Source organism: Eublepharis macularius, chromosome 11 (genome assembly GCF_028583425.1).
Source record: "Eublepharis macularius isolate TG4126 chromosome 11, MPM_Emac_v1.0, whole genome shotgun sequence".
Taxonomy (NCBI): Eukaryota; Metazoa; Chordata; class Lepidosauria; order Squamata; family Eublepharidae; genus Eublepharis; species Eublepharis macularius.
In genome coordinates this window covers 52,345,066-52,362,372 of record NC_072800.1, presented here as the reverse complement: position 1 = coordinate 52,362,372, position 17,307 = coordinate 52,345,066, and the positions used below count along the sequence as shown (strand labels likewise).

At 40.7% G+C, this 17,307-nt stretch overlaps 1 protein-coding gene across 1 annotated transcript in view; it reads right to left on the bottom strand.

The window, feature by feature from the left end:
* Positions 1–245: 245 nt before the first annotated feature.
* MACC1 (MET transcriptional regulator MACC1) overlaps positions 246–17,307 on the bottom strand; it is a 41,106-nt gene continuing 24,044 nt past the window's right edge. Inside the window, exons 4-5 of the mRNA XM_054991691.1 lie at positions 14,784–14,972; positions 246–841 (exon numbers count right to left, since the gene is read on the bottom strand). Coding sequence (XP_054847666.1) covers positions 629–841; positions 14,784–14,972 — 402 coding nt within the window. The 3' untranslated portion in view covers positions 246–628. The remainder of the gene's footprint in view (positions 842–14,783; positions 14,973–17,307) is intronic.

Below are 17,307 nucleotides of genomic sequence, written 5' to 3'. Positions count from 1 at the left end.
CACCAGGTGGGACCTGGAGCTCTCTCAGAACTGGGCCGTTTCCACACGACTTACCGGCCTCCGGAGCGTTGCGCAAAACACGCGGAAGACAGCATCTTCTCACATGAAATCGCGCCAGGAAGACGCTATCATCTGGGAGTTTTGGCAAAAATCGCGTCTTCCTGGCGCGATTTCACGTGAGAAGATGCTATCTTCCATGTGTTTTGCGCAACGCTCCAGAGGCCAGTAAGTCGTGTGGAAACGGCCCTGATTTCCAGATGACAGAGATCAGCCTTCTGGGAGGAAATGGCAGCATCAACACATGAACTCTACAGCATCACATCCCTGCTGAACTCCCCCCCCCCTCAAGTTCTGCCTACCCCATAAACCTCCCTGAAATCTCCAGGAATATCCCAATCCAGAGTTGGCAACTCTATTTAAGAAACACTGCACTACATATTCAGGAATGGGTAAAAGCAAGATACAAGTGCTTATAAACATGACTTGATTTTTAAAAGTCATAAAATATTTAAGGCAACAGAATAGGCATAATTTTCATAGATGGAGACACCCATGGTTCTTAATGCAAATGCTCCAGTTTTGAAGTTCAGGCAGATAATTCCAAGAGCATGTTCATAAGTCAGAGATTTTATTCTTCATCCATTTTGGAGAATGCATTTGCTCGGAGAACCTCCATGCAGTTCACCAGAATCAGCGCTCCGGTTAATTCTCGCCACTGTTTGGTTACAGGGTTTTTCATTTTGTCCAACGCAGACTGCAGGTCTTGCAGCATGTCCCTGTAGCTGTCTCCGTAGTGAGCTCCCCAGGTGTAGAGGAAATCATATGCCGGCTTCCACATCATCTGCAGCACAAATATGTATCAGTGATCACATGTTTAAATTTCGCATTAACTCAACAGTAAGTATGAAAACACTCTCTTTGAAAAAAAGTTTGTTTCTCAAGCTTTCTGAAAGTATTCTCACAAATCATATTCCAGTATAAGATCCTAGGTATAAATTCAGTTTTACCAGAGTCATTAAATTCCCAATGGAACCAGTAACCAAACAATTCTTCTTTAACAGAATATATCAGTTGAAGGGTATTTTCAGCCTGAAAAGTACCATAACACTAATAGGAAATAGATGAGGTTACTTCAACACTTCATTTAGATTTGGTCTCTTAACAGAGTCTCTCTGAAGAGTTTTGTTCTGGAGCACAATTTAGTCACCGCCCTTACACTAATTTCACAAAATGACCCTATGACTTTGGATTAAAGGAAGTGCCACATGTATTTTCCACATCCTTTAGCTGTTTTTTTGAAAATGCCAGCATCATTGTTTCAGGGGAACTCTTTGCCATACACACTTAGAATTGTGCTGATGGTAAGAACCATATTGGAGCGGCTATATAGTGGCACAGCGCAGGCTTTTCATGTGTGGAGGTCCTAGGTTCAGTCCCAAGTATCTCCATTTTTAAAAGTTTCAGATAGTAGGGCTGAGAAAGAAATTTTCAGTCGCTACTAATTTAGGAGGACTAATGCTCTGACTCAATACATCTTGCAAGATACATGCTATAACACAGAGAGAGAAAGAGAGAGATGGGGGTGGGGGCTTATAGTTTGTATGTAATATAAAGCATAAAGAATAAACCTTGATCTCAAGCTAAACTCCAATCAACCCATATAATCTAAACCAGCCCCAAAAGGACTACCCAACAGAAGGGGAGAGGTTGTGAGTCTAGATATGACAGGGGGAAAACTTTCTAAAGTGGGATGTCATTCATCAGAGAAGAATTGCCAGAAGCCTAGCTCTCCCAGCAGCTTTCTAAGCACTGAAAACTCATAGATGGTAAAAGCAGGGGTAATCCATTCCAGACATTATCTTGACTCAGTGGTCAGAAAATAGTAGTATCATTCATCCGTAATAGATACTGGGTTGCTACACATGAGTACTGACTAAATCTTTAGGAATTCCTGACAATTTCTTCATCCTCTGAAGAAAAGTCTACTGGAAACTGATAGCAGCAAAAACTAAAGGAATTAGCAGGCAAAGAAGACTAGGAAAAGTCGTATGATGCAAAGCTGTATGACAATATTTTTCTTAGGTTTCAACTTCAAAAAGACACATCATGTAAATAGTTCAAGAAGCATTTACTTCCAGGATTGTATCTAAAAGAGTGATATAAAGAATAACTAACAGACATGGCTTAAAAATATTAGGAGGGGAAGCATCTAAAAGTTGCTGTCACAACCTTCCATGGGGGGAGGCGGGGTCAGATGTTGTTTTTAAAGCACATCTTAAAACCACACATAGGAAGTAGGATTATCACCAACTATTATGGAGTCAGAATGTCACCCTTGTTGAAGACATACTTAAGACCAGACTGAAAGGGCTAAAAATAACCTTGAACCTCTCAAGGGCTTCATGGATCAGGTGTGCTCAGTTAAGCTTGATTTGCAAATAAAACAATGGGCTTCCTTTAATGTTAGTTCTGCAAACTCAGCCAGGGTTGAAAATCAAACTGTGTTTTTGCTATCTTGTTCCTCCTCATCAGTTTTACAATTAGAACTTAAGGCAGGATGGAGTGCAACTAATTCTTAGTTCCATTGTACTCAACAGCAATGAAAAGCTGCAGAGTGGCAAAGAAATGTGATAGGAGTCTCTGCATATACAGACTGGTTGAACAAGCAAGATCTGTTTTTAAGAGCCTTTTAGAGAATCTCTGAGGAAGTTTTTAATTTCATAGACGATACTGGCACTACAGTTGTTAAGATTTTCCTAACCAAAGAACCTGCATTTATATGCTGCTGTTATTAAATGGTACGAATGATAGAAGCTCACAGATGAGAATTGTGAAATCAGTCAGTAAAACAAGGTCACTTGCCAATATGACAATAATTGTTGGGGTGGTAAGCCTGGCACTTCCAGAAATATTGTGGGTGGGGGCAGCCACCTATCCATCCAGCTATCATTTCAGCAGCAGAGACAGTGTGTTACTCAGCAACAGTTTTTACTTGTTACTCCATCCCTCATTACAAAGCAGCTTCCTTCCATGGAAGAAAGTGACTTCGTTACTCCTGCTAGAGCTACATGCTTCCCTACCACTCCAGCCCCAGGATCTAGCAGACTCTTTTAAGTCCTGCCCTAACAGCTGCCTCCACCTCCTTGGTCTAGGTCGCTCCCTTTCTTGCCTTCTCTCATATTGTTGCTACCAGAGTGGGATCCTCTCCCCTCCCCTGGTTGCTAGGAATGCCTGCTCATCTCTGATCACTTGGCTCACTCTTAGGCAGGTTTATCTTGCCAGGCACTGACTCAAGTGGGGGTTCTCTGGTCCTCACTCAGGGATGTCAGCTCATGTTCCAGAGTGCCTGTGCAGAGAGCTGCAACATCTACTAGGGACGGGGCTGTCTGCGCCGATTCAGCCTCCATGGCACAAAGATCAATATACTGAACAGAATGCATTAGAAAGAAAGGTCAAAGGGCAGAAGGCTGGGGTTGTTGCTGGAAAGCAAGTGGATCACTTTCTCTCATATGAGCCTACCCATCCACTCCAGTCATCTTCAGAAGCCTTGTTTCAGGTGTCCCCGCCATCTGAGGCTAGAGAGGTGGCAACCTGAGAAAAGGCCTTCTCAGTTATAGTCCTGAAACTCCCTCTCCAGGGAGATTCGCCTGTCTCCCTCTGTCATTGTCTTCTACCAGTGGATGATGACATTTTTTGTTTCCTTTGGTGTAAACCAGTAAACTCTTATTGGTCCTCCTCCCTTGCTGCATATATGTATTTGTTTGTATGCCTCTAGGTTCTTATTTTATTTTTAAACACTTACATATATACTTCCAATGTTATTTTACTGTTTTAAATGTTTTAATGCCTGATGATCACCACCTTGGGGACCCATTTGGGTGGAAAGGTGGCATATAAATGTTTGAAATAAATAAAATGTAATAAGGCTAAAAACAGAATCCAACCAGGGACGGGGGGAAAGTCAACAGAGAACCAAATCAATAAGATCAACAAAAGCCTAGAGATGATGTATTTTTGCTTGACCCTTAAACCTGACTATGCTTGGGGGAGACAGCCATTATCAAGACATCATGAGTCTTGCCTCTGAATGTGGGGGCACACAGAGGAAGGACTCCAATACTGATCATAGCTGATGGATCGACTCATATGGATGTAAACTACAAAAAGGCAAAAAAATAGAAGCAGAAGCTCAGGGATCAGTCATCAACGAATTCACACAACATGGAATGAGCATTAAGGAAAGAGAAAATGTGAGAAGAAGAGGTACAGGGAGGCATGGAAACAGAGAGGTATAAAAGGCCTAGCCACTTGAAATTTACCCAAGATTAGCACAATGATTCCAGTAGAGGATCACCTGATCCTAGCCAAGGAGCAAAGAAGAGTTTAGCAAAGGTGTCCTACAATCAACTAAAATGGAACAAAGGTGGAGACAGAGAGGGGCAGAGAGAATATAGAGATTGAAAAGAAGGGAAGAAAATCTTGGTAATCACTTCAGAATGGAACATGGGGATCTTCAATACAATTGCATTAAAAAAGCAGAATTAAAAACAAACATTTAGAAAAAGAGACTTCCGGTTTGGGATCCATGGAGGTCTAACGCAGCTCTAAGTGCAGAGCTGACCGGGCTGCCGTTTCAGCGGCCGGAGGGGCACAAATAGCCCCCGGCCACCTGCTCTCAGGCGGAGAACAGGCAAAGAACGCTCAAAGACCTCAGGGCGCGTTGATCTCGGGCGAGGGGGGGTTCTGCGCTAAGGATTCTCTCTCGACCCTTGAGGTCCCACCCTTTGACAGGTCGGCATAGATCTCTGCGACAGACCCGGGGCCAGTGCGGCTGGCATAAGACCTTCGTGCCCAAGCTTCAATAGGGGGAAAACAAACGGAAAGAGAACTTAAGATTGAAGCAGTGATTACAACCCAGAAAGACGTTTGAAAAGGTAAAGATCACTATCTCCTGAATTGGGATGGATTGTTAAAAGTAACGAAGTTTTAAAAGGACTTTTTAAACTGCAACAGACTTACTATAAGGAGGGGGAAACCCGGCAAGAAATAGATTCCAAAAAGGACTAAGTAAAAAGAAGTAATTTCAGAAAAGAGACATTTGTTTATCATACCTGTGGTTGAGAATCGATAGCAGGCTGTGGGAAAACTTCTACCATCGCGAGAGCTGCAGCGGAGAGTCGGGAAACAGGAAGTACGTAATAGTGATAGAGTCGCCAGAAGGAGACGGCCCCTACTGGAAGACAGGAAGAAGGGCATCGCCATTTTTGAACAGGGAAGGGCTTCGGCTTCAGCAAGGGCGGAAGTAGGACATCTTGGATTACAAAAGGGTACAGAGAAACCATAGAGAAAAGACGCCCGACATTTTGGATTTTTGAAGCGATTTTTGTTCATTTAAAGGACCGGGACTTTTAAATTAATTAAAAGGACTACCAATTTGGACGCCACGGAGCTAAGAAAACGTGCAGACTCGTGGGAGCGAGGTAAATCAAGCCCCACGATGTCGAAGAAAGAGTGGCAAGCAGCCATAGAGAACTTGGACAAAAAAATTTGTGAAATGCTAAAGGAGCTTAAAGAAACAAAATTGGAGTTGGTGAAAGAAGTCAAAGATGTCAAAGAGACAGTTAAAAATGAGCTGGCAGAAGTAAAAAAGGGAATGGAGACGATACAAACCGACCTGCAGGCAGCGCAGCAAAAAGTTAACGATGTGGAGAAGGCGATGGACAACCTTACAGAGACGCAGCGAACGGACATGAGAGTAATGAGGGGAAGAATGGCAGTTGCGGAGAGTAAATATATGGAAAAGCAGCTGAGGTTTCGAGGTTTGTTGGAAGTAGAAGGAAAGACAGCACAAGAACAGGTGACTGAAGTGTTAGCTGAATACCTGGAAAAGGAGGAGGAGGTGGTTGTGGCTTTCCTAGATGTGGTGTACCGAATAAATTCCAGATTTGCGACCCAGAGAAAGGTACCAAGGGATGTGATAGTGCAATTTACGACAAGGAATGTAAGGGAAATGATAGTGACTAAGCAATTTCAAGATCCATTGATAGTTGATGGCAAGACAATTATCATCATGAAGGAGTTACCCAGATCGGTGCTCTTGGACCGGAAAAAATACAAAGTGTTAGTCCAGACTTTGAAAGACATGAAAGTAAGATACAGATGGGAATTACCGGAAGGGATATCTTTTGAATTTGGAGGGGTAAGAAAGCGCATCAGATCTGAATTGGAAATACCTTAAAGTAAGTAAATTGGGCATTGAATTTGTAGCGGCCTCAAAAAAGAAAAAAAGGAGAGTGGTACTATATATAAAAGAAGAGCTGCAACCAAAGGTGATAATTAGAGATGGGGAAGCCAGATTTATAGCAGTGGAATGCATTTGGAACTTAAAGAAAGTGTTGGTGATTGGAATATATGCGCCTAATGGAGCTAAAGAGTGCTTTTTTGAGGATTTAAAGAAGCAACTAGATGAACTTTCATATGATCAGATAATACTTGCAGGAGACTTCAATGGAGTTACGAATTTGGAACAAGACAAGAAATCAGCCACTACACAAAAGAAAAGAGGATTATTACCAAAGACTATTTTTGGATTAATGCAACAGGAAGCGTTGGAAGATGTGTGGAGAACGCAGAATCCCACAATCAGACAGTATACCTTTTTCTCTGCAAGACACTCTACCTTATCGCGTATTGATATGATCTGGGCCTCAAAGGACTTAGTACTTTGGACTAAGGAAGTAGAAATAATGCCTATGGTAGGCTCAGATCATAACCCAATTATGTGGAAATTTGGAAAAAGAACTAAGAGAAAAGGATGGAGAATAAATGAGGATTTGTTGCAAGAGGGAGAAAATATGGAAATGTTGAGAAGGGAGACTAAATTCTTCATACAGTACAACATGAATCAAGAAGTACCAACCAACAAGGTATGGGACACGTACAAGGCAGTAATTAGAGGTGTATTGATGGACTTAAATGGAAGACTCCGAAGGAAAAAAGAGGAGAAGAGACAGGAGATTATGGAAAAAATAAAAGCCAAAGAAATCCAGTTGAAGAAAAGACCAGGGAAAAAGAAAATATATCAGGACATTAAAATCCTTCAGGAGCAGTTGACGGCCATGAATAATAAAGAATTGGAATGGAATCTGAAAAGACTGAATCAAAAGTCGTTTGAAGGGGCGAACAAACCTGGGAAATTTTTGGCATGGCAATTGAAGAAAAGAAAGGAGAAAAAGATAATAAATAAAATATGTGATGACAATAAAGTACACCTGGAACAGGTCGCTATTAGCAGAGCCTTTTATAAATTTTACGCTAAATTGTATGATAAGAAAGAAGTGAATAAAGATGCGATAGCCGCATATCTGGAGAAAATGAAGCTGCCAGTAATGTCCGAGGAGTGGAGAGTTAAACTAAACAGTGAAGTAACAGAAGAAGAGATAAGGAAGGCAATACAGTCAACAAACTTGGGAAAAGCGCCAGGGCCTGATGGACTCACAGCTAAGTTTTACAAGGCAATGGCCAATGAACTGGTACCGTTTTTAAAAGAGGTGATCAATGGTGTTATGAGGGACCAAAGGATCCCAGATACCTGGAGTGAAGCAAATATATCATTGATCCCCAAAGAAGGACAGGACTTGACCAATGTTAAAAACTACAGACCTATCTCTTTACTTAATAATGACTACAAGATTTTTGCAAAGATCTTGGCGGAGAGAATAAAGGGGTGGCTAGCCGAAGTTATTGGAGAAGAACAAGCAGGCTTTTTACCAAATAGACAAATCAGAGACAACCTAAGGACAGTCATAAACGCTATAGAATACTATGACAGGCGATGTGATAAGGAGGTTGGTTTCTTTTTTGTAGACGCTGAAAAAGCATTTGACAATTTGAACTGGGACTTTATGTTTGCCACCATGGAACAGCTACAAATGGGGGAAAGGTTCATAAGAGCAGTGAGAGAAATTTATAGAGACCAGAGTGCAGCAATTGTGGTGAATGACGAGCTGACTAAAAAACTGATTATTGGAAAGGGTACAAGACAAGGTTGCCCGCTATCCCCATTGTTGTTTATTTTGGTTCTTGAAATTTTGATGATGCAGATTAGAGAAGATAATGCAATCCGTGGTATAAAGATAAAAGACTTTTCCTATAAGGTCAGAGCGTTTGCAGATGATATAATGTTAATTGTGGAAGATCCAATTGAAAACATGCCTAAGGTAATAGAAAAAATAAAAGAGTTTGGAGACTTGGCAGGTTTCTATGTAAACAAAAAGAAATCAAAGATTTTATGTAAGAATATGATTAAACAAAAGCAACAGTTATTAACGGAAATAACAGACTGTGAGGTAACAAGTAAGGTGAAGTACTTGGGAATTGAATTGACTGCAAAAAATATAGATCTATTTAAGAATAACTATGAGAAATTATGGACTCAAATAGAGCATGATTTGATCAAATGGAATAGGCTGAACTTGTCATGGTTGGGAAGAATTGCAGTAATCAAGATGAACGTGTTACCAAGAGTTATGTTTCTGTTACAGACGATACCAATCATTAGGGACTCCAAGCAATTTGATAAATGGCAGAGGAAAATATCAGAGTTTGTGTGGGCAGGCAGGAAGCCTCGAGTGAAAATGAAAGTGTTACAGGATGCAAAAGAAAGAGGGGGAATGCAACTGCCCAACTTGAGACTTTATTATGATGCAATCTGTCTGGTATGGTTGAAGGATTGGATCACATTGAAAAATCGCAAACTGCTGGCCTTAGAGGGATACAAAAAATTATTTGGATGGCATGCATACCTATGGTATGATAAAGTAAAAGCAGATTTTATGTTCCTGCATCACTATATTCGGAGAAGCCTCTTCACAATTTGGAAGAAGTACAAAGAATACCTACAAGAAGGAATTCCCTCCTGGGTGGTTCCATATGAAGTAATAGATCCAAGAACGGTCGATAATGAACAACAGTGTTTAACGTATAAGGAGATAACTCAAATAGAATCCTTTAAAATAAGAATAAGAACGCAACAAGAGATGTCTCCAAACTACGACTGGTTTCAATATAGACAAGTTAGAGATCTTTATTACTCAGACTGTGCGAAGGGAGGGATAAGGATGGAAGACTCAGAATTAGAGAAAGTAATTTTACAAGAAGACCAAAAGGAAATTTCTAAGGTCTACAAAGTGTTGTTAAAATGGTATACTGAAGATGAGACAGTTAAAGTGCAAATGGTGAAGTGGGCTATAAACTTTAACAAAGAAATAACAATGGAGGCGTGGGAATACTTGTGGAAACATACATTGAAAATCACGACATGTACCAATATTAAAGAGAATATTTACAAAATGATTTACCGTTGGTATCTGACGCCAAAGAAGATTGCGCTAGGGAACTCGAATATGTCTAATAAATGCTGGAAATGTAAAAAACATGAGGGATCAATGTATCATATGTGGTGGACTTGCGAGGTAGCTAGGCAGTACTGGGGGGAAATAATAAGAGTAATGAGTGAGAGTTTACAATTTCAAGTTAACAAGAACCCAGAACTCCTGCTACTGAACTTGGGAATGGAAGACATCCCAGCACAACATAGGACATTGATATTCTATATGACGGCAGCAGCCAGACTTTTGTATGCGCAGAAGTGGAAAGTACAAGAAGTGCCAACTACTGAGGACTGGATTTACAAATTGCTGTACATGGTGGAGATGGACAAAATGACAAGAAAACTGAGAGACCTTGATCCAGGGCAGTTTAACACGGACTGGGGAAAGCTGAAACAATATTTGGTGAAAAAATGGGAGGTGGGAGGAGAACTGTGGCAGTTTGAAAATTATTGAGGTACACAGGAGGAGAGAAGTGACTATACCGAGGGGGTGGAGAGTTAATGGAAAAATTCTAAGCAACTTTATATGATTTTTAAGTATTATATTAAGTAGCAATAGCGTTGATACTATGAGAATTAATGGGATAGAAATTAACTAATCTATATTTTTTGGAAAGATAACCGTATAACATAGAGTGAATATATACATACATACGTAAATTCAAAGATAGGTCTAATTGTTAGACTTATGGTATATGTATAGATAAAGAACAACATATAGAACAGAAGCCTAAGCAAATGACAATAAGTGTGTATAATAAGTATGTGTATAGAAGTATTGGAATTGATGTATAAAGGGGGGCAAATTGTTTGTCCCATATTGAAGAGAATAGAAGGAGTAAGATAAAACACAGGTTATCAAAATGAATATTATTAGTAGTTTTAATGAAGAAGATAGATTAAGAGGATTTTATTTATATGACAATTTATATGACAATTTATATGTGAAAGGAAGTGGAAATAGTGCTTAGAAGAATCTGAAAGTATATTATAATAAACAAATAAAATAAATATGAAGGAGTAGAGCGAAAGTGGATAGGGGGTTGGAAAACTGTTGGAAGTCAATAAAAAGGGGGGGAAGGGAGGGGGTTAGAATTAGAAAAAATTAAAGAATGTGATTATAATTGTTATTATATGTTTCTAATCCAATAAAAATGCTATTAAAAAAAAGAAAAGAAAAAGAGAGCCCTATATTTATAAATAGCAAGCTAGGGTCTGTGAGGAGTCATGGGGGAGCAATTCAGAAATCCCATTCCACCTCTCAAAATCTTCCCTTCCAGGATTTTTAAACTCTCGGGGCTTGAACACACTGTTTTCTCCTCCTACCTCTGCTTTTTATTCTTTAAGTGACCCTCAATTACTCTCAACAGTCCTTCTGGAGCACTTCCAGCCCTCATCAGACTCAAGGTTTTTTGGAGGGTGGCAGTCCTTGGATTAATTTATAAAGGCACAATTCCCTGCATACCTTGGGAGTTCCAAGTATGAAGAAATCTCCACCTTACCGATGGTGGATAGCTTTGCAGCTTTCATTACCAAAAGGGAAATACCACAAACTGAAGGGCTACAAAGGTTTACAGGAGACAACAATTTGAAAAAACCACTCCCTCCCCTACCAAAAATCTACCCCTTTAAGCTCCCTTCCCTTTAATTGATTCTAGGTACTCTCAACGTTCCGTTCCATCTGGATCATTTTCATTTCTCATCAGGCTAGGGTTGTTTCTGGGGTTTTTTTCTTCCTGATTAATTTGCAAAGCTGTCTTTCTCTGTATACTTGGGGAGTTCTTTCTTTTCAGCCCCTTCAGTACAGAACTCCCTTCAGATGACACTTGTTCTTTAGTAATAAACCCTCAGTGTAAGAGTCAGACCAGCTTCCAGCACCCAAAAAGGAACATGGAGCTCAAGGAGCCTCATATCCAATGCTTGTACTGCTACTGTCTGTTACAAAGCAGATTCCTCTACCTAACAATGATTCCTTGAAGGGGAGCAACACATAGCAAACAGAGCCCGGCCTTTGTTGGGAAAGGCCAGCCTGTAAATCCACTGAACAATGAAAGCGCTGCGCACAGACCCCTCAAAGTCCAAGTGCTAAGCTGTGCATGCTGATAGATGCCCCTCCCCACCCAAAAGAAAAAAGAAAGAAAAAAGTTTCAGTCCTCCATTGTGGTTTCCACTGTTGGTCGGTGTCTTACTGGAGGTTGGCTTGTTAGCTTGTCGATAGACCCCCCCCCCCAAAGCAGCTATCAGACTGCAGAAAATGTTTCATTTAAATATTCACACTGATGGTTTAACACCACTGTGACAGCTTATATGAGATTTCTATGGCTGTTTGTGATAACAGCTCTAAATAATAATGTTGCAAAAAGAGGATAAGATCAGTGTAAAATCTAAGCCTTTGTGTGACAAAGAATACTCTTGTCTATAATGCACCATTCACCCAAGAATAAATTTCCTAAAGGATTTGAAATTTGTCTGATTTAAAAGTCATGTTCTACCAATATAATCACCAAATACTGAGCATTCTGAGCCTTTGAAAGAACAAGGTAACTATCAGGGATTCCTTAAACCTGATCTTTTGTATGTTTCATGAGAATATCATTAGGCTTTAATGCTAAAATAAGGTCCTAACTATATATTGCATTATCTTCATGTCTTCCCAGGAAAGCTTTCAATCAGATGTACCTTGCAAGTTCCACGCTTGGAGCTGTATTTCCAGATATGAAAGGGATCAATTCAGAACTGGACTATAAATCACTGAGAGAAGGAACTTAATTCTTCTTTTCCCAGTTGCTTTTCTGACTTGAAATGGCCCCATTTGCCTTGTTGGAAAAAATTACATGCACTGATTTCTCCTTGGGGGAAAACAGTGGTTCCTCTGGGCTGATCCAGGTCAGGCAAACAATACAGGAGGAAGGCTCAAGTCCCTTCTGCCCAAGGGCCATGGTCACAATCTGAACTTTGTTTCAATTTATTTACCTCTTTTATATCTTGCCTTTCTCCACAGTGGAGACTCAAAGCAGTTTACATCATTTTCCTTTCCTCCATTTTATCCACACAGCAATTCTGTGAGGTAGGTTAAGCACAGTGTCTGACTGGCTCAAACTCACTCAATGAGCTTCCATGGAAGTATGGGAATTCGAACCTGTGTCACCCAGATCCTAGTCTGACACTAACCACTATACCAAACAGGGTTTAACAGATTGGCTCCCATGCCCTTGAGAACTGAGTTTGAGTACAGAACTCAGAAGGCACATCAGACTGAAAGTCCTCATGGTAGACCTGGGGAAGGACATGATAATGCTGTGATTATAGTGATACCCTAAGCAAGTATAGGATTGCAGGACTGGGTGACTAAAGTTTGCCATAACAAAGTGAGGCTTTATTTCAGTAGCTCAATTTATATTAGCTTCACAACAATCAATATATAATTCTCCGAAGTTAATATTTGTTTCTACTATACTACCCAACAGACATGCCTTAACCCTGAAATACTGCTATTTATATTCCTGCTGTCACTTTTCAATGCAAAAGCGATTTATAATTCATATGCCACATTTTTTCTTACATCTCTCTTAAGCCAAGGGGCAGCAACTTGTCCAAAGCCAATAAACGATCCACTATACCAAAATTAAAAAACTCACAGCAAGGCCAGGGCTGTGAGCAGTGGTACCCAAATACAAACCTGGGATGTTCTGCAAACAAGGCAACCTGAAGAAGCTGGTAATCTGGAGGAACAGCTGCTGACAGATCACAGCCTACTGCCAGCAGCTGAGCCAGAAGCCCCAACACTCTCCAGCAGCAACAACACTGCTGAAGACCAGCCAGCAGATACCAGAAGCCCTCAGTTGGCAGCTGAGCCAGAGACACCAATGCCATCCAGCTCCAGCACCACTGGTAAAGCACAACCAAGAACACCCAAACACCCTGCTTCACCCAGGGAGAGGCACAGACAGAAGCAATGTATGGAGCTGCAGGAAAGGCGGCAAAGTGCACATCTGGCCAGATGCCAGATGCTTGGGGAGAGCGATGAGGAGTAAGCACAGGGTAGCTCCCTAGCAACTGGCTGCAAGCCCAGCCTCTCTCTGTAAAACCTAGCCACAGACAGCCAGGAGGTATGGAAGCAACATGCCAGTTTCCTGCTCCCGCTGCAATCACCGCCTGAAACCTTGCTTGGCTCTTGTATCTTTCAGACCACACCCTGAATCACACCAGCTCTGACCCACAGACCCCCTGACTTGGCCCTTGGATTTCGAACTTGGCTCTTAGACTCTAGTTCTCAAACTTTGGACTCGGCTCTGGTACTTTGGCGTTCGGACTTTGGACTTAGGGTGTTGGAACTTGTGCACTGGCCTCGAACCAGGCTGTGACAATCCCGCTTGGGCTGGCCACGCCCACGGCAAACTTAGACACTCCACCACAGATTTCCCAGTTGTAGGGCATGGGGTTCCTAACACAAAGGCTCATTGCATTCTGGCCTCTGACTCTAACCTTTTCCATACAGTAGGAGACTCTTTCTCCTACAGTAATTACCATGTAGCCTATTTCTATTCTTTTCCATGAAGATGTCATCTGCTCATGCATGTCTGTTTGCAGTGGCAACTACACTGGTTTTTAGAGAGACTGGCAGATTGTCAATGAAAATTATACAACAGACTTCAGTGGATGGCAGGTGGAATTACCACCATGATGATTGCTGCTACCAAAATTCTGTTAATCCATATATTTTCTATCTGTTTATCTTATTAGAGGCAACTTGTAAAACTTTATGCTGATGGAAGAACACCAGTACAAACAGATCTGAGAAGTAAGGGAACACGCAGATACATTGAGGAAATGAGGGACTGAGATCTCTTGGGGAAAGTGCAGTCCTAAAAATAATTAAGAGCTATAAAAAGGAAACTGACGTGGTCGGTCAGAGAAATTAAATATGTTCCTGTGCTCCTGCTGGCCTACTGTCTGCTATCAGCAACACGGAGTTTATCACCTTGATGAGCCACATGGGTTTGGATGGACTATGTGGAGTGAATTTGCATTAGATCAGGATGTGAGTCTGCACAGAACAGCAACCTCCCACCAAAAAAATAATGACCTCAAAAATTATCACAGTTGGTAGAGAAGAAGACAGTGAACTGTTTTATAGTGGTGCAAGGTATTTTAAGCAAAACATCATAGATGGTTGCGTATATAGTAATCCCGATTTATCTTTTGGCAAACTAGTTTGACAGGCTGTGCTATTATTTCAAAAACCTGCATAATGTGTTTGGCCAGAAGGAATAGAGGGCCAAAAAAACACTTGTAGGCACTTCTCTCAAAACACTTTCAACTTCTTACATACATTTCTGTCTCCCAAATGTAAAATTTTCAAATGTAAAAAAAAAAAAAAATGAAGCCTCACCTCTGGAGGAACTTCCCCATTTTTTCCCTGGTGGGGAATTTCATAAGCTTCAATTTGTTGTTTTGTGAGTCGGGCTAATTTTTCTGCCAGCTCTCTCCAGCCTTTCCCTAGTTTTACAGCTGAAGTAAACACAACAGTGTCCTGCGTAATGCGCGCAAGTAATCCTTGGCAGTCCAGCTTCAAAAGTGCCTGCAGACACAAATTTGATAGTTATATTCTCTAGCAGTCTTGAACAATGAATACCCCATAGCTTGTTTTCACTACCATTCAGAAGATTAACACTTAGAAATTATTTTTCTTACCATACCATTTCTCTTGTGCTTACTGAAGAAAAATCATTTTTTTACTGAAGAGATTAAAAATATTTAAATTGATATTACATTATATTTCTAGTTCAAATCTCAGATGGATCCAGTTTTAGAACCTAGAAAAAATATGATTATTTCAAATTTATCTGCTTAAAATATACATTTGTTAAATAAAATAATGAATTGAATGACCTCTTTATTAATATTTGCAAACAAGGAGGCTTCTATTGGAAAGAGCTAGGAATCACTCAGTTACAATAAAATATTTGTCATGGCATGTCATGTCATAGTTAATGTTAAGGGTTGGAATGAAAGAAAGCCCAAGGACATTAAGCTGTCAGAAAGTAAGGAAGATGTGGAAATCGGTCATCACGGTATGATCTAAATCCCAGGTACCTTCACAGCTGGGGATGCCAAGTCAGAGCAGCAGTCCATCTAGCCCCGTGGATTACCCTCAGACTGGCAGTAGCTCTCCAAACATCAATTCTGGACTGGAGATGTTAGTTATTTTTCATGCAAAGCATATACACAAACAATGAGCAATATTCTGTGGACAGACATAGCAAGCCACTCCCACATGCCATATCATATCAAAGTGTTTACTCTGACAACCAAGCTGTTAAAAACACATGGCCCACAGAGGATCCATACTAGGATGTACTGGGGATATATCTGCCAGCTCTGTCCAGCCACACACATGATGATGATGACAATGATGGCGACAACATTTGATTTATATACCACCCTTCACTTAACACCCACTCAGAGCAGTCTACAAAGTATGTTATTATTATCCCCACAACAATCACCGTGTGAGGTACGTGAGGTTGAGGAAGCTCTGGCAGAGCTGTGTCTGACCCAAGGTCACCCAGCTGGCTTCAAGTGGAGGAGTGGGGAATAAAACCCAGTTCTCCAGATTTTGAGTCCCACCACTCTTAACCACTACACCAAACTGGCAGATAACTAATACTGACTTTTTTAAAAAACCAAAATAGGATACAGATTTTCAAAAGTTTATAAAAATTCAACTAGCCAGTAACTTTTTACAACAGCACACTAATTAAAGTCTGGCTACTAGTTAAAAATATCATTTGCAAGCAGAATAATAGACGCCAGATTTTAAACTGAGGAAAATGAAGGAGAATCTCTACCTTTCAAGCTACCCCTGTACTGCCAAAAATGTGAGTAGCTACTGGTATAAAAAGAAAATTGTTATGCAGATCTAAGGTTTGTTTTCAGACTGCATAATTACATTCAATCAATGGTAGTGTTTACTCATTATTCTTGATTAAGGAAATCAGGACAGTGCTGTCTAAAGTCATTAGCCACAGAAAATTCCAGTAGAAATCACTGTGAGTTTTGCCCTGAGTAATGACTTTATAACTAGGTTAAACCTGAATAAAGTTTGTTTAGAAGAAAAAAATGTATATTTATAGCTTGGCTTTCAGAGCTTACATGATCATTTGAGACAAAAGAGGGGGGAAAGACATGTAGTGCCTATTGCTTCTCAGTCTTTAATGATTTGCTTCTCTCTGAATGTTTTCTACCACCCTGTAAATACAAAACACATCATGAGAAAAGCTTGTTTTCACCCTGCTAGGTCAAAGACTCAATAAAAGGAACAGCATTCCAATAGAGAGTACAACTCTTGAATTCTGCCCCCTGAAATAACTTACTATTCAATGGATCTTATAAGAAGCATATGAAACTGCCATCTCTGACCTCTACAAAAGTAGGCAATTGATGGTTTATGGGAAACTACAGTTATGAAACTCTTTCACCTCAGCTCATGTGTTAAAAAGTAGTCGCCACCACAGAACTGTACCATTCTATGAATTCTGTAAGACGTAAAAGAAAATTCTGGCAGATAACAACAATACAAAATAATACTATTTTATGACCATATTACTTCACAAAATGGGGTCACCGCTACAGGGGGGGGAAATGAACACGATGTTCGTTGCCATCCACGAACAGGGAATCACGAACAACCATGAACATGACCCTGTTCACGAACATGTTCATGGTTGGCTATTCGTGGGAGGGAGGGGGGAAACTTGGAAGGGAAGAAAGTTCCCTGTGCCATTTGCAAAAGGTGTAGGGAAACTCCTTCTCTTCAGAGTCTCCCTCCTTCCAGCCGGCTTGGGGGTGGGGGAGACTCTGAAGGGAAGAAGGTTCCTCATGCCATTGGGGAACTTCCTTCCCTTCAAAGTCTT